Source organism: Scyliorhinus torazame, chromosome 6 (assembly GCF_047496885.1).
Source record: "Scyliorhinus torazame isolate Kashiwa2021f chromosome 6, sScyTor2.1, whole genome shotgun sequence".
NCBI classification, from domain to species: Eukaryota; Metazoa; Chordata; class Chondrichthyes; order Carcharhiniformes; family Scyliorhinidae; genus Scyliorhinus; species Scyliorhinus torazame.
This window is the reverse complement of record NC_092712.1, coordinates 100,335,995-100,360,999: the sequence shown is the minus strand read 5'-3', so window position 1 is coordinate 100,360,999 and position 25,005 is coordinate 100,335,995. Positions and strand designations below refer to the sequence as shown.

Here is a 25,005-nt window from a genome sequence, read left to right as displayed (position 1 = left end):
GTGCAAACACTAGCCGTGGGATATGCATTTACCTGCAAATTTGCAGCAAAGTAATGGTGCACCTACAGACTTCATTTTAGAAAAGAATTCTGCCATTTAGTCGACATAAAAAACAATTTTTTCAAAATCTAACTTTAGTATGTACTTGTCACCTGGTGTTTCTTTTTTTGATTTCCATTATCTAAGAAAATGAAATACTGGTCAGGATTCTAGTCCCCTGATTGGGGTCGAGCACAGAGGTGGGCGGGAGCAAAAACTTGTGCTGTCGGATGGCATGTCGATTTGTTGGCACCGTCCCACCCCCACCCACATTCCCAGGGGCACGACGGTGCCAGGTCAACCTGCTTTCAAACAGCGGCCAGCCAATTAAAGGGGTTAAATGACCACCCAAGGCCTTTTAAATGAGGTTGACTGGCAGGATTTGAGGCCCTCGTGCCTGGCCACAGGTCGCACTGTGGAGGACATCCACCGCCATAATGGCCCTGCTGATGAGTTAATTTTAAATTTAAAGAGTCCATTCCATGAACTGTGGGTACCCCACCCTAATGCCCACTGGGTCTCACCAGTTTATATAACCACAGTAGCACTAAGAAATGTAATATTCTCTTTACTATGGTTTACTCATATTTCTTCTGGAAGATTTTTCACTTTTGTTGTAATAAGCTGTTTACTACAGGTTCGATTGCTCATGCCCAATGTACAGATTATTCATTTGGTGATTCACAAATCTAATTAATCATAAATTCACAAAAGTGGCCTGAAATTGAATATTGAGTAATTTGACGGTACGGTGCAGTGAACAGACGGTATCAATATTAACTTCTATAAGATGAGATAAAAGTCATAATTATTTCTTAACTATTATAATGAGTTCAGCGGAGTTTGTACAACTTCAGTCAAGCATGTAAAATGTTACAGAAGAAGATTATTTACTTAAAGCAAACAATGAATTCTGACCTGGTTGGCACAACCCAAGGTAATTGGGTAGGGTGCAATAAGCAGAACAAAGAATAAATATTTAGGCACAGAAATCACATTTCACTTCTGGATGAGCTTCCGCCCTTCTACCTGTTTGTGTGGGATCACTAAGACCGGCTATTCCCATCTCTGTAACTCCACTTAACCCATGTTTCTGTTCATCTGCTGCTGAAACCTTCATTCCTTACCCTTCATTACCTGTGGACTTCACTATTCTAAAACACCCCTGGCTGATCCCTTTAACCTCCGTAAACGTCAGGTCATCCAAACCTCTGTCTTAATGTAGCAAATGTCGTCCACCTTTCAGCCCTGTGCTCGCTGAGTTACATTGGTTCCTAGTCGAGAAACCTCTTGATTTTAAAATTATCATTCTTTGTTCTAATCCCTCCATAGTCTTGCCTCTGCCTATTCCTGTCACCTCCTCCAGCCCACAACTCTCAGCTATCTGTGCTCATCATATTTTAATTCCTCGCCAATGGTGTAGCTGTGCTTGCAGTTGCCTGCAGGCCCCAGACTCTGAAATACCCACCTCCACCCATCTACCTCGCATTTCCTCCGTCAAGACGGTCCTCAAAATCTACCAAGCTTTTGGTCACCTGATCTTCTGTGGTGTGGTGTTATATTTTGTTTAGTACCACACCTGTGTTTACTGTTTTACAATGTTAAAGGTGATAAGTTGCTGTTGTTCTCCAGGATAGCCCCTTCATGCTTTCTCAAATCTCTAACACTGCCCAGCTTCCGTGTCTAGATTTCACACACAGCCACCAATTCTCTTTTTTGGGGTATCACAGTGGTTAGCACTGCTGCCTCACTCCAGGGTCCCGGGTGAAATTCCGGCCTCGGGTGACTGTCTGTGTGGGGTTTGCACATTCTCCCCGTGTCTGCGTGGGTTTCCTCCGGGTGCTCCAGTTTCTTCCCACAGTCCAAAGATGTGCAGGTTAGGTGGATCGGCCATGCTAGATTGCCCCTTAGTGTCCAGTGATGGGCAAGTTAGCTCATGGGGTTACAGTGATAGGGTAGGGTGAATGGGGTAGGCGGCTTGGGTAGAGCGTTCTTTCGGAGGGTTTGTGTAGATTAGATGGGCCAAATGGCCTCTTTCAGCACTGTAAGGGTTCTATGACATTGGATGGTGGTCCTTCTGGTCATGCTGCCCGCACTCACTGCAGGTGCCACTGCCTGCAAGGCGGCATTGCTCACCCTGCTTCTGGTTCTCTGACCCTCTCAGGGGAACAGGGTGCTCTGCCTCTCATCCCCGGAGCCGAGAAGCCTGGTTGGGTCAGCATCCCCAAAGCGGGGCGCAGATCTCCATGCTGCCATGCTTGTGTCTTGACTGGAAGTGAGTGCTGAGGGAATGTTTCAAAGCAGCTCTCCCTTGTAGCGGCGAGCTGCTGATATGCGAGTCAGTTGGCGAGGGATCCAGGCATAGCAAGATTCATATGGTGGCGTGTGAATATAGGGCACGATCTCGCCAATGTGCCAACGCGGAACACCCCACCAAACCTGTTCAAAATGACACGTTGAAATTTTTGGGGTGAATCACACCCGATATCTTTGCTTCTTGCCAGTCTCAGACACAATTTAGTATTTTTATGTTAACTGTGTGTTGAAAAAGAGCTGTATCCCCACAAAGTCTATTATCATGCTGATGATTGGTACAAAAAGAATTGGAAAGTATCTGCCATTGCCACTTTTCTGGCTCGGGCAGATACAAAGCCCATTTTACAAGCATTAAGTCACAAATCCCTGTAAGAAGACAATCTAGATCTTGGTATTAGAAGCTTGAGGGCAGATACTCGACCTGCCAGTCATGTGTGGACATAAACATGCTGACCTGCTGATCAGTGTGACCTCAGCTTGTTGAATGAAAATTGTACTTGATATTAGGCGATAATGACCTTTGTGTTGACCATCTAATGGCCCCAGGGAGCAATAATAATCTTTATTGTCACAAGTCGGCTTACATTAACACTGCAATGAAGTTACTGTGAAAAGCCCCTAGTCGCCACATTCCGGCGCCTGTTCGGGTACACGGCGGGAGAATTCAGAATGTCCAAATGACCTAACAGCACATCTTTCGGGACTTGTGGAAGGAAACTGGAGTACCCGGAGGAAACACACTCAGACACAAGGAGAACGTGCAGACTCCACACAGAGAGTGACCCAAGCCGGGAATCAAACCTGGGACCCTGGCGCTGTGAGGCAACAGTTCTAACCACTGTGCTACCATGCCGCCCTATGGCACTTCCTGCCTTCGATGACTATCTTTGTTTCCCCCCCCCCCCCCTCATGCACCCTCTCTGCCTGGCTGCAGCCAGAGGACATACTGTGGAGGGATTCACCTACTGCAATAATGGCCTGGCTGCGGCAGCTATTTTTTTATTTGAAAGTTTAAAAAGTTGGAGAGAGGATACCTCAAGATCGAGGTGACACATCAATCTCTCTCTCTCTCCCTCGAAAAGACAGCCTGCTGCATCCTCCTTCCTGCAGTGTTTCCTATTGACCCTCAAACTTTGAGAAGGACAGCAAGGCTGCTGTCTAGCCACTAATTGGTCAAGTTGAGGAAGATCACATCAGTGACAGTTACAGACAAATTGATGGATGGTCTGTCTCTTTTCAGCTTTTGGTTTGCAGAGGCAGCTGATTTGTTCCATCTGATAATAATCGCTCATTGTCACAAGTAGGCTTCAATGAAGTTACTGTGAAAAGCCCCTGGACGCCACATTCTGGCGCCTGTTCGGGGAGGACGGTACGGGAATTGAACCCGTGCTGCTGCCATTGTTCTGCATTACAAGCCTGCTATTTAGCCCACTGTGCTAAACCAACCCTTGTTCTATATATATCAACAGTGGTTAGCACTGTTGCCTCACAGCACCAGGGACCCAGTTCAATTCCAGCCCCGGGTGACTGTGTGGAATTTACACTTTCTCCCCGTGTCTGTGTGGGTTTCCTCTGGGTGCTCCGGTTTCCTCCCACAGTCCAAAGATGTGCAGGTTAGGTAGATTGGCCATGCTAAATTGCCCCTTAGTGTAAAGGGATGTGTAGGTTAGATTATGGGGTTATTGGGATAGGGCAGGGATGTGGGCTTGGACGGAGTGCTCTTTCAGAGGGTCGGTGCAGGCTCGATGAGCTGAGTGGCCTCCTTCTGAACTGTAGGAGTTCTATGTCTCATTTTCTCTTATCTTTGAGTGGAAATCAGTGGAAACCAGCTTGTCTTTCTGTATTTTCAATAGTAATGGATTCATGTATTACTTATGACCAAAAGAGAAAATGCTGGAAAATCTCAGCAGGTCTGGCAGCATCTGCAGGGAGAGAAAAGAGCTAACATTTTGAGTCCAGATGACCCTTTGTCAAAGCCCATTATTTATGAATGGGTACATACTCATTCCCTCAGCAAAACAGTCGACATTCTGCATGAAGTTTGCCATTTTTAGTTAATAATTGTCACCAATGCCAGTTCACTTATTATTTTGGTGAAAAATGGTTAATATGGTGCTTTTGTGGGATATAATAGTCGAAGATTGACTGATGTCTCAAAGTTCCTAGAATACATTACTCTGAAAACATAGATCAAATGAGTGATCAAAAATCTGACATGTCTTCAGCAATATTTTATCAGCTTTACTTCAGCTTTCAGGTCTATAGAAATCGCTGCTGTTTTGTGTACAGGAAGACTAAATCACTTTGTTATTTTTATTCCACTCACAAGCCACCCACATCCTGTGGTTGAGAGTGCCTGCTTTCGGGTCTCTGAAAGATACTCAGAGCGAAGTCTTAAGGGAAGCCATCGTCAGTCTAGGGATGATTGTCCTTCCTCAGCACCTCAAGAGATCAGGGGTGCAATTCACTGGAAAAAATTGCAAGTGTGGTTTTGGGCGGGTTTGGCAGGGTGTTTCTCAGCAGCTGCAGTGGCGAGATTGACACCTCTATTCAACGGCACTTAGCCCTTTTTTGTGGGCCTCGGGGAGTTTCTCCCTGTCGAGGCTGCACTTAGAAATATTTCCTGCACTGGGGAATTCCCACAACGTGGTGGGAAAACCACACCCCAGAAATGGCACTGTCTGGGTGCCAGAGGCAGGGCCAGGGTATGGCCTGCCATGTCCACGATCACTCAAGGGCTACAATGCCTTCTGTGTCCCCCGGTGTGATTATCATGTCTGTTCTCCATTTGTGGAGACCAGTAATGATTCCCATCAGTGCTGGCGGGTGGGAGAATTGCACTTTTGAGGATTATTCGACATTAAGTCAATTTTGAATATGAAAATCTAATTAAATGAATGGTAACGATGTGAACCTGATTACATCTGCTGGGAGGGCCTGGAAACATTGCAAACTATTTGGCGCCCAGCGCAAATCCCGTTTCAGCCCTCTCCCGCAATTTTCCCGAAATAGCGAGATTTGTGCCGGGCACAGTGCAGCTGGAAAATCGCCTCCAGTGCCTTGAGATGCTTCACAAAGGCATAATCAGACAAAAAGGGACACCAAATCTAAGAATGACCTACAGGTATTGTAAGGAGTGGTCAGAGATGGGAGTGATCTTCCAGGGGGAGGGAGAAATGGAGATGGGAGGCTTTAGAGAGGAGCTGGTGTGGCATACTGTTCCAAAACTGAGGGAAATACAGAGGCAGACAATGTTACGAGTTGAAAATAGGCAATCTTTGTGTTGGAGAGCAAGCTTGGCTCAGGGTCAAATGGGACGCTGATGCTGTGAACAGTTTGCTTCAAGTCCACTTCATCCACTGTACAGCAACACAGCTGAGATTGAGGCAAAGCTATCAGGGCAACATCTAGTCTACAAAGCTGCTGCTCCATGGCGTATTGGGTTTTGTGTGCATGTGCTTAAACTCATTCTCAAGAAGCGAGTGTCACTGGAAAGACGAGCATTCCTGGTGCCCTTGAGAAGCTGTTTATTTTCCTTTAGAAAGCGATAGTGGGCCAACTACGTGAAACAGTTCAGTCTCCGTGGTGACGGTGGTCCCACGATTGCATTATGTAGTCCAAACTGACTTGTATCTAATTGTTTTCAACTATCTTTCCTTTTCATCCCTGTCCCTCCCCCACATTGCCATCTTATAACTGTGTTGGTTAGTAGACTAGGACGCACATTCTTTCTTGAACAGACATGATGATCATTGAGCTATTAATAGGATTAACCCCAAGATGGCAGCCCAGCTTATTAAATCCTCCATGGTTCTGGTTTTGCACCACTCAACAAGGAAGTATCCTTGGAACCTTTGTTAAAAATATGGCATTGCCCAGGATTCAAGATAGCCAAATAACAAAAGGTGACTTTTGAGAAATCTAAACATTCCAATATGGAGTACTTTATTCAGAACTCCAATTTGTCTAAGACCTGACTGAGCTCAGCTCGTTAACACAGGAATAGCGGATTGAGAAGGTAATGCAGAGATATGAAGGTCAGCTGCTTAAGTTTAGAATCCAGGAATAGGCCACCAGGTCACAAGAATATATTTCTGCAAAGCAGTTTAAACTAGTAGCCACCATACAAATCTCCATCTCTACACCAAATCCTACTCGATTACTGTAAAAAAAATTCCACGACCAACTGTTTCCCATGCCATCTCGTCAAGTGTAATTACTGATCCTAGTATAACAGCTCCCACTAATGGTTTTCAGACAGGATAATGTGGAAAAACTACACACTGATAGCACAATTCATTCTTGGGTAAACCCAATTTTTATTTACTGCTTGCTGATGTTTCTTACTTCGGTTAAATGGTTTGAATGAATTATTAAATGGGCTGTTGCATCAAGATTTACTGTTTGTATGCTCTGTTCACAGAAATTCCAATGCATGAATGGCATTTTCTTGGCAAACTGATTGTGTTTATCCAGATTTAGCTGTACTGTCACTACTGAGGCCTAGCATTTCATGCCCACTAGAGTATTCTATGTTGTGCTGGCCCCTATTCTAGATAGGCCTCACTTGAATCATGAAGTTTAAGTTGTGCTCCACACTGGTACTTCCAATCCTATCAGAGCACAGTAATCTCGAAACCCTAAAAGTACATCAATTCACCGCACGGAAGGAAGCCATTCAGCGTTTCAACTTTGTGATGGCTCTTTGCATGAATTAATCCCATTGCCTGTTATCTAACTGTAATCCAATATTTATCCCACTTTTAAAATGCAATGGCTTTTTCCTCAGCTATTGTTCATGACAAGTATTCCAACAACTCCGTGCAAATACATTTTTATTGGTCTATTTTCACCCTCCTTTAGTGACCATTTCAAATTGACTCCCAGCCAAAGGAAATGGGTTTCTAGTTATTTAAAAAATTATTTAAAAAAAAAAAATACAAACTGCTAAATCCTTTTTTTCTAAACCAACTCGTTGCTACTTTCACCTATAGTTTTGCATCCATGCTGTCCCCACTTGATGGCTTTATTGCTCTTACCATAAAGGAGCGCAACTGTAGTTAGGACTCTAACTATGGCTGAAATATTGAGGGTGAATTAGATTAGCATATTTAAATCATCAATTAAATATTCTGCGACAGTTTGAAGCCAGATTCCTCCGCTCCATGTAGTCTATCCACCCCCCCCCCCCAAAGCTGGGACAGTGTGAAGCAGGCGTGTATCACTACTGGTTTCCACCACCGGAGACCAGACATAATAATCGAGCTGGGTAGATCTGAGGACATTGGAGCACCTGGTTGTTGGTGGGCATGGCAGGGAAGTGTCATGGCGAACCGTTGCAGTGCCAATCAGGGCCTGAAAGTGGAGGGGCCTGAAAATGGTTTCACTTCCCCTTATTCACAGCAAAAAGCACTTAGCTGTTTTTGATGTGGTGAGCACCTGTCAATCATGGCAAGAGTATTTATAAACATTGTGGTTAGCACTAATGCAGGGTAATGGAGATGCATTCAAGCATGAAGGGAAAGATAGATAAACAATCCACCTGTCTCTGAGGTAAATACACTGACTGTTGTGTGAAATTGAATGAGTTTCACATTTCAAAGGCTATCAGGGGATTTGACGCCCTTTCAGTTGTACTTAGCTTTGGAGGAAGCCTCTGACACTTGTAACAGCTGCTGCTTTAAACACTTTTGTCTGAGGCAGCAGATGTTAGGGAAGATGAAGTAAAATGCAGTGATTTTTCACTGTATTGCCTGGACTCCTCTTCAGCTTTCAGGCAGCGATCACTGATGGGGTCTTTGGGGGATCTATTCGGGGGGCACGTGGGCGTAAGTTGGGTAGTTGGTGGAGAGGGGGTCAGGTCACCCGCGTGCATGCATCCTGGGATGGGGAGGTGTGACGTATTATTCCCGTGGTGAGGGGGAGGATGCCCCTATTTATCGGCGGGGGTAGGGAGCAGGACCTCATTGTGGGGGTGAAGGGGGACATCCTATGGAACTTTGGGGCACCTCAGTTATGCACCGACACCCTTGCCCCACCTCAGCATCCAGGGTCAGGGCTCACGCTTAGGCAAACTTGCACCAAAGCCCGCCCGGTGGAATTCCTGCTGTCGGGATAGGTGCATAATGGGAGAAGGGGTGGTGAATTGGACTTCCAGCCCGTTAATCAAACTGGGGCCGCTGGTGTGGGGTGGGTAGCGCACTGAGGCCGCTGGCGGGGGAATCACAGCGTCCCGGGTGCCAAACCCATTTTTTGGGGGTGCTCCATTCTCCGCCAGCTCGGGAATCCCAATCGGGCAATGGAGAATTCACCCCTTTATTTAATGTTTCCTTTAGATTACCCACCTCTAACCAAGTTGCATATTTAAACCAACAGAATGATGGTAACTTCCAATTAATGATGGTGAACTGGCCTGTAATTTGTTAAGTATTGGAGAGGTATTTAACTTTGAAATTGTTTTCATTTTAGGGGAAACCGAACCCTCAGAAGGACAATGGGAATGAATTTGAACAATCCATGTGTTGTGGGGAAAAGTTGTACTTTCCCATGGAATTTGACGGTTTAATCAGTGTCCTTGCTCCTGCAGAAGTTTGCCGAATGTGCCCGGTTGCAGGTTGGCGATCACCCAGCAATGTTACATGCCCAGTACTTGTCTCCCACAAGACCCTTGCAAATGGGTATAGATAGGATAGGAGAGTAGACCAAAATGTGGCAGATGGAGTCTAACGTGGATAAGTGTGAGGTCATGCATTTTGATCGGAAAAGCAGAAAGGCAACTTATTATCTAAATGGGGAGAGACTTTGGGGTGCTCCAGTGCAGAGGAATCTGAGTGTCCTTGTGCATGAGTCACAGCAAACTAGCATGCGAGTACAGCAGGCAATAAAGAAAGCAAATGGAATATTAGCATTTATAGCTAAAGGAATAGAGTATAAAGGTGAGGAAATGTTGTTGCAACTGTACAAGGCATTGGTGAGACCAGATCCTGGAGTACTGGAGACAGTTTTGGTCCCCTTATTTGAGGAAAGATGGAGGCAGTTCAGAGGAGGTTCACTATATTGATTCCAGAGATGAAGGGTTCGATTGATTCCAGAGATGAGGGGTTTGTTCTTTGAAAAGAGATTGAAAAGTTTAGGCCTATACTCTTGAGAGTTTAGAAGAATGAGAGTAGATAAATTAAGGTATATAAGATGCCAAAAGGTACAGATAAAGTAGACGTGGAGCAGATGCTTCCTCTTGGGGGGCATTCTAGAACAAGTGACCATAGTCTCAGGATAAGGGGGAGCAAATTTAAAACAGAGATGAGGAGAAACTACTTCTCCCAAAGGGTTGTGAATTTGTCAAATTCGCTACCCCAGAATGCGGTGGATGCTGGGACAGTGATTGCATTTAAGGAGGATTTAGATAGATTTTTAATTGGTAATGGGTTGAAGGGTTATGGAGAATGGGCAGGACGGTGGAAGGCCATGATGAGATCAGCCACGATCATATTAAACAGTGCAGCAGGCTCGAGAGGCTGAATTGCTTGTTCCTGTTCCTCGATCTGATGTGCTAAGAAATACCCTAGTCTGTCTGATTTCACCATCCAGCTCTTGGCCTCTAGTCCTGTAGGTAACAGTCTAATGATTAATAAGGGGATTTTTTGGTGAATGTGGAGATCAGGGGTTACGTGGAGAAGGCAGGAGAATGGGGATGAGGAACATATTAGCCATGATCGAATGTGGAGCATACTCAATGAGCCAAATGGCCTCATTCTGCTCCTGTATCTTATGGTCTTAAGACTCTTTGCTGGAAGCACATGATTGGCAAATGTGTCTTACAAGTGCTATTTGAAATGGAACGCACTTCAGTGATTTTATTCCAGTCAGAAAAGGGACAATCCACCTTTAATCATTAGGACGGAGGGAAAACATACAAGGCAGGATTTACTGACCACCCCACCGCGTGTTTTTCAGTAGAGGAGGTGGCCCGCCAGTGGGATTTACCAGTCGCCCCGCCGTTGTCAATGGGACTTCCTGTTGACAGCACCCATCGTTGCCCGGAAACCCGTGCGCCGGCGTGAGACCGGAAGTTCCTGCCAGTGTGAACAGCTGGTAAATCCCGCCCACAGCTCTGACTTGCCCTTTAAGCAAGTTTCTGGTATGGAAAGGGACAAAATTGTTGAGAACCATGTGAAGCTGAGAGTGTGGATCCTGGAATGCACGGAGAAGAAAAGGGTATTATTCATCAAAAAATGAAGCACTGCTTTTATTTTTTTAATATAAATTTAGAGTACCCAATTAATTTTTTCCAATTAAGGGGCAGTTTAGCATGGCCAATCCACCGCGCCTGCACATTTTTGGGCTGTGGGGGCGAAACCCATGCAAACCCGGGGAGAATGTGCAAACTCCACACGGACAGTGACCCAGAGCCGGGATCGAACCTGGGATCTCGGCACCGTGAGGCAGCAGGGCTAACCCACTGCGCCACCATGCTGCCCCCACTACTTTTATTTTTAGAATAGCTGGAAAATTGCTGAATTTTAATTCCAAAAATCAAAAGTAAGTGTGAGCTACTTTTAAATTCTGAACATTTTTGTGTTTTAAAAGTTTTGGCTTCTATTGTGCCAATCAAATCTAGTTTGTGAGAAATGGATCACGTTTCAAACTTCTGTCCTAATTGAATTGGGTCACGTGTGCTCTGGGATCTGCTAAATGTGTATTTGAATGCAAAGCAAAGTTATTGCCCAGTGTTCCCATCGGCAGAGCATTGAACACTTGCAAAGTTGTCCATGGTCTCAGTCAATGAGAAATATGTAATTCAAAAAGATGTTCTCTTTCTCATGGCAGACTAAACCTGTTGCATTTGCTGTACGGACAAATGTTGGCTACAGTGCAGCACTGGATAATGACCTCCCTGTCCCAGGCATGGCGATCTCATTTGAAGCAAAGGATTTTCTACATGTCAAAGAAGTAGGTTTGATACATGATTCAGCATTTAAGACAAAATTCTGATTGAACATATGCATATATTTATATTTTCTTTCCTTCCTTCTTCCAATGTTTAGAAATTTAGCAATGATTGGTGGATAGGACGGCTGGTTAAGGAAGGCTGTGAAATAGGATTCATCCCAAGTCCGGTCAAATTAGAAAACATGAGGTTGCAGAATGATCAAAAGACGAAGCAAGGAAAATACCACTCCAGGTAAGCTTTGGGAACAAAAACCTCCTGACGTGGAAGGTGCATGTGACAATTCCGATGTGTTAGGATTGTGCTGAAATTCCTCAGGATCTAAATCTCCCAATGACACAGCCGTCTAGTGTGGTAAATAACATAATAGAAAGGCGACGTTATAAAGCAGATGGTGCTGCTTCATGATCTGAACCCAGGCCAGAAAACTAAGTCCAGACCAGAAATTGGATTCCATTTCTAATTTGATTAATTATGCTCAAAACTGAACATTGTTGGGCCCAAAAATATGAAGAGGACTTGGGGTATCTCAGTAAGATGTCTTACAACACCAGGTTAAAGTCCAACGGGTTTGTTTTGAACTACTAGCTTTCGGAGCGCAGCTCCTTCCTCGGGTGAATGAAGAGGTGGGTTCCAGAAACACATGTACAGACAAAGTCAATAATGCAAGACGTTACTTTGAATGCAAATCTTTGCAGGTAATTAAGCCTTTACAGGTCCAGATGGAGCGACTGGAGAGAGGGATAATCCCAGGTTAAAGAGGTGTGAACGTTCTCTCACCAGGGCAGTTGGTAGGATTTCACAAGCCCAGGCCAGATGGTGGGGGGTGAATATAATGCGACATGAATCCAAGGTCCCGGTTGAGGCCGCACTCATGTTTGCAGAACTTGGCTATCAGTTTCTGCTCGGCGATTCTGCGTTGTCGCGCGTCCTGAAGGCTGCCTTGGAGAACGCTTACCCAAAGATCAGAGGCTGAGTGCCCTTGACTGCTGAAGCGTTCCCCGACTGGAAGGGAACATTCCTGCCTGACGATTGATGCGCCATGTCCGTTCATCCTTTGTCGCAGCGTCTGCATGGTCAATGTAGAGAAATGAAGACAGAGATGAGCGAGACATAAGAGGCGGGATTCTCCGACTCCCCGCCGGGTCGTAGAATTGCCGGGGGCTGGCGTGAATCCCGCCCCTGCCGGTTGCCGAATTCTCCGGCACCGGATATTCGGCGGGGATGGGAATCGCGCCGGTTGGCGGGCCCCCCCCCCCCCCGGCGATTCTCGGGCCCGCGATGGGCCGAAGTCCCGCTGCTGGAATGCCTGCCCCGCCGGTGAGAATCAAACCACCTCTCTTACTGGCGGGACAAGGCGGCGCGGGTGGGCTCCGGGGTCCTGGGGGGGCGGCGGGATGATCTGGCCCCGGGGGGTGCCCCCACGGTGGCCTGGCCTGCGATCGGGGCCCACCGATCCGCGGGTGGGCCTGTGCCGTGGGGGCACTCTTTTCCTTCCGCCTTCGCCATGGTCTCCACTATGGCGGAGGCGGAAGAGACCCCCTCCACTGCGCATGCGTGGGGTTGCCGGGAGCACCTGCTGACGCTCCCGCGCATGCGCCGCACGGCAAAGTCATTTCCGCGGCAGCTGGCGGGGCACCAAAGGCCTTTCCCGCCAGCTGGCGGGGCGGAAATCAGTCTGTCACGGACCTAGCCCCTCCAGATGAGGGCTCGGCCCCTCAAGATGCGGAGAACTCCGCACCTTTGGGGCGGCGCGATGTCGGACTGATTCGCGCCTTTTTGGCGCCGGTTGGCGGACATCGCGCCGATTGCGGCGAATCCCGCCCAAGGATTGAGAAATAAATAGTGGAAGGACTGAAAAAAAATGGTGAATTAGAGTGGGTGAATTCAGTATCGGCTGTTAGTATTAAGGCTAATTTTCTGTTGCTAGCTTAACGAGAAATTGCAAATACAGCAACTTCTTGCAAATCATGGTTAAGTGTGATGCCAATTTATAAAGCGAACAGCAGAATGGCACAAATCGACCAATTACTTGTAGTGATTTGCATTTGACAGGGTATCTCTTGCTGCAAGCTTTAGGCCAAAATTTACACACTGACAAGACATGCGTCAGTCGCATGCGGAGGCGGTGGCACAGTGGTATTGTCACTGAACTAATAATCTAGAAATCCAGGCTAATGTTCTGGAGACTCCACCGTCTGGAATCTGGGGAAACCTGGATTTACATAATCATAGAATCCCTACAGTTCAGGAGGAGGCCATTCGACCCATTGAGTCTGCACCGACTCTCCGAAAGACACTCCACCTAAACCAATACCTCCACCCCATCCCCATAATCCAGCAACCCCACCGAACCTTTTTGGACAATAAGGGGCATGTGATCATGGCCAATCCACCTAATCTGCACATCTTTGGACTGCGGAAGAAAACCAGAGTACCCGGAAGAAACCCACACAGACATGGGAGAACGTGCAAACTCCATGTAGAAAATCTCCCAAGGCTGGAATTGAACCCAGGTTCTTGGCGCTGTGAGGCAGTAGCGCTAACCACCGTGCCACCAGCGAAAACTATGAAACCATTGTTGACTGTCGTTAAAACCCACCTGGCTTACTAATATCCTTTAGGGTGGAAATCAACCGTCCTTACTCAGTCAGGCTTACATGTGACTCCCCACCCACAGCAATGTGGTTGATACTTCAAATACCCGTAGTTCAATAGCAATTGGGGATGGGCAATAAAGGATGAACGAATAAAACAATGAACGGATTTTTGAAAATTCAATTCAGCAAAATTTGGATCATTGGTACATTTTGCAATTTTTGCTATTTGGCTTGATCCTCGAAGAAAGTCATTCTTCTTTCGGCACTGTATCCCCATCCTCTTGTGGAGCATGTTGACTCTCACTATGGTGGCCACAGCCTCGCAGACAGGGGTGGTGACCTTGCTTGCTGGAAGTCTGCCCGATTGCGAGTACAGGATACCACATCTCTGCTCGAAACCATCAAGACGTTTGCTGAACGCGCCCTCAATGAAACAGGTTGCTGTCTTTCTGGCAACCATCTCCCCGAATGGACTTTGAACAGGTTCTGGGGAGGCGTTTAAAAGGAGCACTCCACTTACTGCAGAGATTAAGTTTCACCAATGTGAGTGAATCAGAGGCAAGCTTTCACGAGTGCCATGCCAAGCGTGTGGAAAAAATAAACATTTTCGTTAAAGAAACTGAGTATACAGCGACTTTTCCCGCCAATGGTGCTGGCGAGCCCGGCTTTCTCGCCGAGACCGACACTTTGAAAAAATATTGGAAAATTCCGCCCTTAATCTCTTTATGGACAAAAGAGCCCCAGCCTTTTCACACCCTTTCCTGATAGATATCAACCTCTCAGTTCTAGTACAATCCTTGTGAATCTTTAATGGACCTTTCCTTCGAGTCCCCGACTGTTCACATCATTCAGAATTGATTTGGAGGAGAGTATTTATAGTAAAATAAAGTGTAGTAAAGATGAGGATACCGAACAATGTTAGAAAGATCTGGACCAGTGGGCAGATGGGCTGAGGAATGGGCAAGAAGCTTATCTGATGAATGGAAGCATGAATATTGGTTATTTTTGCTGTTGAACAAGTTCCAGTACAATATTATTAGATTTGATTAGTATCTCTCTCTTCTAGTAAATCGGGTGGAAATTCATCTTCTAGTTTAGGTGACGTGGCACCTAGTTCCAGGCGATCCACTCCTCCCTCTTCTGGTAAGTGGATTAACAAATTCTGTCAAAATACATGTACGTAATTATTATTACTAGTTAATTGATTGGATGTTGTTTGCATAGTTGGATCTGAATGTTGTTTTGTTAGTTATCTGTACGTAAAAGCAATGAGAATGTTTTATCTTTGTGCCAGTGACGCGGATTCAATAAAACAACTTTAGGAAAACAGACATTCGGGCAGGACAATCCTTGGCCTTACACCAAACGGATTATTCCATAAATCTCCCACTAGCTTCGGGATATCTAATGCCAGGGTCCCAGCTGCCATCCATCTTTGCTGCTCGACTACGTAGCTATGCGAACGCATGGGTGTTGGCGGAGAATAAGATCGAAATCTGCTATGCATCCTTCCTTCAGCCAGTATCGCTGTTGGGTTGTGTGGTTAAACCTTCCTTTTTTTGCTCTGGGTTATATTTTTACAAAGCCACACACAATTTATTTCTGGCCAGGATTTACTGATGTTGATGGGAGGAGGAGAAATCGGATTGTATTTGAAGAACTGAAATATTGATCACCTTATCTTGGTCGATTAATCCTGCCTCTGGCTGAGAACAAAGAACAAAGAACAAAGAACAAAGAAATGTACAGCACAGGAACAGGCCCTTCGGCCCTCCAAGCCCGTGCCGACCATACTGCCCGACTAAACTACAATCTTCTACACTTCCTGGGTCCGTATCCTTCTATTCCCATCCTATTCATATATTTGTCAAGATGCCCCTTAAATGTCCCTATCGTCCCTGCCTCCACTACCTCCTCCGGTAGTGAGTTCCAGGCACCCACTACCCTCTGCGTAAAAAACTTGCCTCGTACATCTACTCTAAACTTTGCCCCTCTCACCTTAAACCTATGCCCCCTAGTAATTGACCCCTCTACCCTGGGGAAAAGCCTCTGACTATCCACTCTGTCTATGCCCCTCATAATTTTGTATACCTCTATCAGGTCGCCCCTCAACCTCCTTCGTTCCAGTGAGAACAAACCGAGTTTATTCAATCGCTCCTCATAGCTTATGCCCTCCATACCAGGCAACATTCTGGTAAATCTCTTCTGCACCCTCTCTAAAGCCTCCACATCCTTCTGGTAGTGTGGTGACCAGAATTGAACACTATACTCCAAGTGTGGCCTAACTAAGGTTCTATACAGCTGCAACATGACTTGCCAATTCTTATACTCAATGCCCCGGCCAATGAAGGCAAGCATGCCGTATGCCTTCTTGACTACCTTCTCCACCTGTGTAGCCCCTTTCAGTGATCTGTGGACCTGTACTCCTAGATCTCTTTGACTTTCAATACTCTTGAGGGTTCTACCATTCACTGTATATTCCCTACCTGCATTAGCCCTTCCAAAATGCATTACCTCACATTTGTCCAGGTTAAACTCCATCTGCCATCTCTCCGCCCAAGTCTCCAGACAATCTAAATCCTGCTGTATCCTCAGACAGTCCTCATCGCTATCCGCAATTCCACCAACCTTTGTGTCGTCTGCAAACTTACTAATCAGACCAGTTACATTTTCCTCCAAATCATTTATATATACTACAAAGAGCAAAGGTCCCAGCACTGATCCCTGTGGAACACCACTGGTCACAGCCCTCCAATTAGAAAAGCATCCCTCCATTGCTACCCTCTGCCTTCTATGGCCTAGCCAGTTCTGTATCCACCTTGCCAGTTCACCCCTGATCCCGTGTGACTTCACCTTTTGTACTAGTCTACCATGAGGGACCTTGTCAAAGGCCTTACTGAAGTCCATATAGACAACATCTACTGCCCTACCTGCATCAATCATCTTAGTGACCTCCTCGAAAAACTCTATCAAGTTAGTGAGACACGACCTCCCCTTCACAAAACCGTGCTGCCTCTCACTAATACGTCCATTTGCTTCCAAATGGGAGTAGATCCTGTCTCGAAGAATTCTCTCCAGTAATTTCCCTACCACTGAAGTAAGGCTCACCGGCCTGTAGTTCCCGGGATTATCCCTGCCACCCTTCTTAAACAGAGGAACAACATTGGCTATTCTCCAGTCCTCCGGGACATCCCCTGAAGACAGCGAGGATCCAAAGATTTCTGTCAAGGCCTCAGCAATTTCCTCTCCAGCCTCCTTCAGTATTCTGGGGTAGATCCCATCCGGCCCTGGGGACTTATCTACCTTAATATTTTTTAAGACACCCAACACCTCGTCTTTTTGGATCACAATGTGACCCAGGCTATCTACACCCCCTTCTCCAGACTCAACATCTACCAATTCCTTCTCTTTGGTGAATACTGATGCAAAGTATTCATTTAGTACCTCGCCCATTTCCTCTGGCTCCACACATAGATTCCCTTGCCTATCCTTCAGTGGGCCAACCCTTTCCCTGGCTACCCTCTTGCTTTTTATGTAAGTGTAAAAAGCCTTGGGATTTTCCTTAACCCTATTTGCCAATGACTTTTCATGACCCCTTCTAGCCCTCCTGACTCCTTGCTTAAGTTCCTTCCTACTTTCCTTATATGCCACACAGGCTTCGTCTGTTCCCAGCCTTTTAGCCCTGACAAATGCCTCCTTTTTCTTTTTGACGAGACTGAAATGAAATGAAAACTCTCAATTTCTCTATGAACTTTAAAGTGAAGCTGCCGAGCATTTTACCGAGATGGGCAGTGTAATCCTAACGCTCAACTTTTTGCCATCAAAATTAATTTTCAGGAGCTTATTATTTTCAATCAAAAAGTGAAGATTGTGATGCCAAGCAGGTTGAAGTTTATGATTGTGAATGAAGATTTTTCTGGTGTCTTTTATCTGCGAGTGGTGAATGGACTATAAAATGCAGAAGAAAATGGCACTGCTGGAGCAACCTGGATGATATTTCCATCATGTGTCACTATTAAATTTATCAGGATTTAGCACTTTTTTATGCCCCAATCTGTCAATCATTTCCTGAACTAAGCTGCAAAGTATTTAGTTCTTATGTAGCGTCCTTCTTGTTTTGACCAATATTGTTTTCCTCCACATTTGTTCTGCTCTTTATTTACAGCATTAAGTGTACATCTCCATTCACTTTGAAAACCAAGGTGATTCCTGTGCTATAACTCCAGTGCATAGCGAGTGCTTCATACATCACCTGGAGGTGGTGGCAAGCTTTGGCTGTTCAGAGCTTTATTGAAAATGACAGTGGGAGCTAAAATTCAGTGACCTTCCCCAGTTCAAGATAACATCCAACTCCTCTGAGAGTAACAAACCAACTATCCATCCTTCCTGCTTAGAGGATTTAAGAAATTTTAGAATATTCAAATTTTAAAATGATGCAATCATGCCTTAAATACAAATGAAAGGTTGAGATGCAATCCATTCTAAAATCCACGTATGTTGATTTCTAGAATCTGCAGAAAAACATTAATAACTCAATCAGCTGTCTTGTATACAGTAACTGGTGTCCAGAATGCTGCTTTAATCCCCTCTCTTTCTTCATGCCACATAAAAACATAGAAAATAGAAGCAGGAGGAAGGAAGGAAGACATTCGGCCCTTCAAGCCTGCTCCGCCATTAATGATCATCAAGTTAAATACCCTGATCCCGCCTTCCCCCCACATTCCTTGATCCTTTAGCCCCAAGAACTATATCTAATTCCTTTTTGAAATGACACAATATTTTTGCCTCAACTGCTTTTTGTGGTCGCAAATTCCACAGATTCACCACTCTCTGGGTGAAGACGTTTCTCCTTACCTCAGTCCCAAAGATTCTCTTGCCACTTGGATGAGGAAGTGGAAGGGTGGGTTAGTAAGTTTGCCGATGACACGGAGGTTGGGGGAGTTGTAGATAGTGTTGAAGGTTGTTGCAGGTTATAACAGGACATTGACAGGATGCAGAGCTGGGCTGAGAAGTGGCAGATGGTGTTCAACCTAGATAAATGTGAAGTGCTTCATTTTGGAAGGTCGAATCTGAATGCTGAATACAGGGTTAAAGGCAGGATTCTTGGAAGTGTGGAGGAACAGAGGGATCTTGGGGTCCAAGTACATAGATTCCTCAAAGTTGACACCCAGGTTGATAGGGTTGTTAAGAAGGCATATGGTGTGTTGGCTTTCATTAACAGGGGGATTGAGTTTAAGAGCCACGAGGTTTTGCTGCAGCTTTATAAAACCCTAGTTAGACCACAATTTGGAATATTGTGTCCAGTTCTGGTCACCTCATGAGAGGAAGAATGTGGATGCTTTGGAGAGTGTGCAGAGGAGATTTACCAGGATGCTGCCTGGACTGGAGGGCATGTCTTATGTAGTAAGTTTGAGGGAGCTAGGGCTTATTTCACTGGAGCGAAGAAGGAAGAGAGGTGACTTGATAGAGGTGGTACAAGTTGATGAGAGGCATGGATAGAGTGGATAGCCAGACCCTTTTCCCCAGGGCGGAAATGGCTGTCACGAGGGGCCATAATTTTAAGATGATTGGAGGAAGGTAGAGGGAGATGTCAGAAGTAGGTTCTTTACAGAGAGAGTGGTGGGTGCGTGGAATGCACTGCCAGCAGAGGTGGTGGTGTCTGAGTCATTAGGGACATTTAAGCGACTCTTGGACAAGCACATGGACAGCAGTAAATTGAAGGGATGTAGGTTAGGTTGACCTTTGATTTGATTTATTATTGTCACATGTATTAGTATAGTGAAAAGTATTGTTTCTTGCCTGTTGTACAAACTGCATACCGTACATGGGGAAGGAAGGAGAGACTGCAGAATATAATGTTACAGTTACAGCAAGGTGTAGAGAAAAGATCAACTTAATACGAGGTAGGTGCATTCAAAAGACTGGTGGCAGTCGGGAAGAAGCTGTTCTTGAGTCGGTTGGTGTGTGACCTCAAACTTCGGTGTCTTTTTCCTGACGGAAGAAGGGAGAGTATGTCTGAGGTGCGTGGGGTCCTTAATTATGCTGGCTGCCTTTCTGAGACAGCGGGAATTATAGATAGAGTCAATGGATGGGAGGCTGGTTTGCGTGATGGACTGGGCTACATTCACGACCTTTTGTAGTTTCCTGCGGTCTTGGGCAGAGCAGGCTCCAAACCAAGCTGCGATACAAACACAAAGAGTGCTTTCTATGGTGCAACTGTAGAAGTTGGTGAGGGTCATAGATGACATGCCAAATTTCCTTAGTCTTCTGAGAAAATAGAATCGTTGGTGGGCTTTCTTAACTATAGTGTCGGCATGGGGGGACCAGGACAGGCTGTTGGTAATCTGTACACCTAAAAATTTGAAGCTCTCAACCCTTTCTACTTCGTTCCCATTGATGTAGACAGGGGCATGTTCTCCACTACGCTTCCTGAAGTCGATGACAATCTCCTTCGTTTTATTGACATTGAGGGAGAGATTATTGTCGTCGCACCAGTTCACCAGATTCTCTATCTCATTCCTGTACGCTTTCTCGTCATTGTTTGAAATCCGACCCACTATGGTGGTATCATCAGCAAATTTGAAAATAGAGTTGGAGGGGAATTTGGCCACACAGTCATAGGTGTATAAGGAGTATAGTAGGGGGCTGAGGACACAGCCTTGTGGGGCACCGGTGTTGAGGATGATCATGGAGGAGGTGTTGTTGCCTATCTTTACTGATTGTGGTCTGTGGGTTAGAAAGTTCAGGATCCAGTAGCAGAGGGAGGAGCCAAGGCCAAGGCCACGGAGTTTGGAGATGAGTTTCGTAGGAATGATGGTGTTGAAGGCTGAGCTGTAGTCGATAAATAGGAGTCTGACATAGGTGTCTTTGTTATCTAGGTGTTCCAGGGTAGAGTGCAGGGCCATGGAGATGGCGTCTGCTGTGGACCTGTTGCAGCGGTAGGCGAACTGTAGTGGATCAAGGCAATCCAGGTGGCTGGAGTTCATTCGTGCCATGACTAACCTTTCGAAGCACTTCATGATGATGGATGTCGGAGCCACTGGACGATAGTCATTAAGGCACGCTGCTAGATTAGGATAAATGGTCGGCACAACATCGTGGGCCTAAGAGCCTGCACTGTGCTGTACGTTGGAATTCTCTGTTCCTGCCGGCAACTCACCCCCACCCATGGTTTCCCGGCGGCTTTGGGTGGCTTCAGTGGGAAATCCCATTGGCAAGTGGTGGGAGTAGAGAATCGCACCGCCAGCGAACGATGTGCCGCCGAGAAACACACGGCTGGGCGACGGTAGAATCCAGCCCTAAGATGATTTTAGGTGGGAAAACCGGTTAGAATCCTGCCGGCGTGATGCCCATCGCAATCCCTCTCACCTTTAAACTGGGATTCTCTGGCCTCCCAGCCACGTGTTTCTCGGCGGTGGAAGGCGGCGCACCGTTCACTGGCGGCTGGATTCTCTGCTCCCGCTGCTGCCAATGGGAATTTCTATTGAAGCCACTCCCCGTCACCGGCAAACCCAAGGGTACGGGTGCATTGCCAGTGGGACCAGGGAATCTCTCTGCCAGCGAATGGCTGGAGAATTGTGGCCTTAGTCATTTTTGGAGCTCGGGAGATTCTAACCGAAATATCCCACACTTCAAATTTTTTTCTGGAGTGGGGACCTTCAGAAGTTGGCATGACCGGCTCACACATTGGATTGAATTGGATTTGTTTATTGTCACGTGTACTGAGGTACAATGAAAAGTATTTTTCTGTGAGCAGCTCAACAGATCATTAAGTACATGAAAAGAAAAGGGAATAAAAGAAAATACATAATAGGGCAACACAAGGTACACAGTGCAACTAGATAACTCCGGCATTAGGTGAAGCATACAGGGGTGTAATGTTAATCAGATCAGTCCATAAGAGGGTCATTTAGGAGTCTGGTAACAGTGGGGAAGAAGCTTTTTTGATTCTGTTCATGCGTGTTCTCAGACTTTTATATCTCCTGCCCAATGGGAGAAGGCGGAAGAGTGAGTAAACCGGGTGGGAGGGGTCTTTGATTATGCTGCCCGCTTTCCCCAGGCAGCGGAATGTGTAGATGGAGTCAATGAATGGGAGGGATGTTTGTGTGATGGACTGGGCTGTGTTCACGACTCTCTGAAGTTGCGTACTTATGCCAAGCAGTTGCCATACCAGGCTGTGATGCAGCCCGATAGGATGCTTTCTATAGTGCATCTGTAAAGGTTGGTAAGAGTTAATGTGGACATGCTGAATTTCCTTAGTTTCCTGTTGTGCTTTCTTGATGGTAGCTTCAACGTGGGTGGACCAGGATTACATAGAAACATACATAGAAAATAAAAGCGGGAGGAGGCATTCAGCCCTTCGAGCCTGCTACGCCATTTATTATGATCATGGCTGATCATCAAGTTCAATACCTTGATTCCGCCTTCCCCCCCTTAGCCCCAAGAGTGTATCTAATTCCTTTTTGAAATCACACAACGTTTTGGTCTCAACTACGTTTTGTGGTATTGAATTGCACAGATTCACCACTCTTTGGGTGAAGAAAGTACTCCTCACCTCAGTCCTAAAAGGTTTACCCCGTATCCACAAACTATGGCCCCTAGTTCTAGACTCCCCCACCATCGGGAACATTCTTCCTGAATCTACCCGACTAATCTTGTTAGAATTTTGTAAGTTTCCGTGAGATCCCCTCTCACTCTTCTAAGCACCAATGAATATAATCCTAACCGATTTAGTGTTTCCTCATATGACAGTCCTGTCATTCCAGGAATCAGCATGGAAAACCTTCCCTGTACTCCCTCCACAGCAAGAACATTCTTCCTCAGATAAGGACACCAAAACTGCACACAATACTCCAGGTGTGTCCTCACCAATGCCCTATGCACCTTGCTCCATGCCCTCTCCCTCCCTCTCTCCTCCCTCTCTCCTCAAGTATTCATGCATTAAAGAACTACAATGTATTGTGTATACATAAAACAGATCAATCAACCGTAATATGAAATGAAATGAATGAAATGAAAATCGCTTATTGTCACAAGTAGGCTTCAATGAAGTTACTGTGAAAAGCCCCTAGTCGCCACATTCCGGTGCCTGTTCGGAGAGGCTGGTATGGGAATTGAACCGTGCTGCTGACCTGCCTTGGTCTGCTTTAAAAGCCAGCTATTTAGCCCAGTGTGCTAAACCAGCCCCAGAGTGGGAGTAATATGGCAGTGGACTTCACTCATAAGAACATAAGAACTAGGAGCAGGAGTAGGCCATCTGGCCCCTCGAGCATGCTCCGCCATTCAATGAGATCATGGATGATCTTTTGTGGACTCAGCTCCACTTTCCGGCCCGAACACCATAACCCTTAATCCCTTTATTCTTCAAAAAATGATCTATCTTTATCTTAAAAACATTTAATGAAGGAGCCTCTACTGCTTCACTGAGCAAAGAATTCCATAGATTCACAACCCTTTGTGGAGAAGTTCCTCCTAAACACAGTCCTAAATTTACTTCCCCTTATTTTGAGGCTACGCCCCCTAGTTCTGCTTTCACCCGCCAGTGGAAACAACCTGCCCGCATCTATCCTATCTGTTCCCTTCATAATTTTATATGTTTCTATAAGATCCCCCCCACATCCTTCTAAATTCCAACGGGTACAGTCCACTCAACCTCTCCTCGTAATCCAACCCCTTCAGCTCTGGGATTAACCTAGTGAATCTCCTCTGCACACCCTCCAGAGCCAGTACGTCCTTTCTCAGGTAAGGAGACCAAAACTGAACACAATACTCCAGGTGTGGCCTCACTAACACCTTATACAATTGCAGCATAACCTCCCTAGTCTTAAACTCCATCCTTCTAGCAATGAAGGACAGCCTTCTTAATCACCTGTTGCACCTGTAAACCAACCTTTTGCAACTCATGCACGAGCACACCCAGGTCTTTTACACAGCAGCATGTTTTAATATTTTATCATTTAAATAATAATCTCTTTTGCTATTATTCCAACCAAAATAGATAACCTCACATTTGTCAACATTGTATTCCATCTTCCAGACCCTAGCCCATTAAGTGAATGCACTTAACCTATGCAAATCCCTCTGCAGACTTCCGGTATCCTCTCACTTTTTGCTTTACCACTCATCTTAGTGTCATCTGCAAACTTGGACACATTGCACTTGGTCCCCAACTCCAAATCATCTATGTAAATTGTGAACAATTGTGGGCCCAACACTGATCCCTGAGGGACACCACTAGCTACTGATTGCCAACCAGAGAAATACCCATTAATCCCCATTCTTTGCTTTCTATTAATTAACCAATCCTCTATCCATGCTACTACTTTACCCTTAATGCCATACATCTTTATCTTATGCAGCAACCTTCTGTGTGGCATCTTGTCAAAAGCTTTCTGGAAATCCAGATATACCTCATCCATTGGCTCCCCGTTATCTACTGCACTGATAATGTCCTCAAAAAATTCCACTAAATTAGTTAGGCACGACCTGCCCTTTATGAACCCATGCTGCGCCTGCCCAATGGGACAATTTCCATCCAGGTGCCTCGCTATTTCTTCCTTGATGATAGATTCCAGCACCTTCCCTACTACCGAAGTTAAGCTAACTGGCCTATAATTACCCGCTTTCTGCCTACCTCCTTTTTTAAACAGTGGTGTCACGTTTGCTAATTTCCAATCCGCCGGGACCACCCCAGAGTCTAGTGAATTTTGGTAAATTATCACTAGTGCATTTGCAATTTCCCTAGCCATGTCTTTTAACACTCTGGGATGCATTCCATCAGGGCCAGGAGACTTGTCTACCTTTAGCCCCATTAGCTTGCCCATCACTACCTCCTTAGTGATAACAATCATCTCAAGGTCCTCATCTGTCATAGCCTCATTTCCATCAGTCACTGGCATGTTATTTGTGTCTTCCACTGTGAAGACCGACCCAAAAAACATGTTCAGTTCCTCAGCCATTTCCTCATCTCCCATTATTTAATCTCCCTTCTTATCCTCTAAAGGACCAATATTTACCTTCGCCACTCTTTTTTGTTTTATATATTTGTAGAAACTTTTACTATCTTTTAATATTCTGAGCAAGTTTACTCTCATAATCTATCTT

At 45.7% G+C, this 25,005-nt stretch overlaps 1 protein-coding gene across 9 annotated transcripts in view; it reads left to right on the top strand.

Moving 5' to 3' along the window:
* The window catches only part of LOC140424913 (voltage-dependent L-type calcium channel subunit beta-2-like), a 656,293-nt gene that overhangs the window by 567,281 nt on the left and 64,007 nt on the right, over positions 1–25,005 (top strand). For all 9 annotated transcript variants that reach the window (XM_072508564.1, XM_072508560.1, XM_072508566.1 and 6 more), the window contains 3 exons: positions 11,182–11,304; positions 11,400–11,536; positions 14,969–15,045. In XM_072508564.1, the coding sequence (XP_072364665.1) occupies positions 11,182–11,304; positions 11,400–11,536; positions 14,969–15,045 (337 nt within the window). The remainder of the gene's footprint in view (positions 1–11,181; positions 11,305–11,399; positions 11,537–14,968; positions 15,046–25,005) is intronic.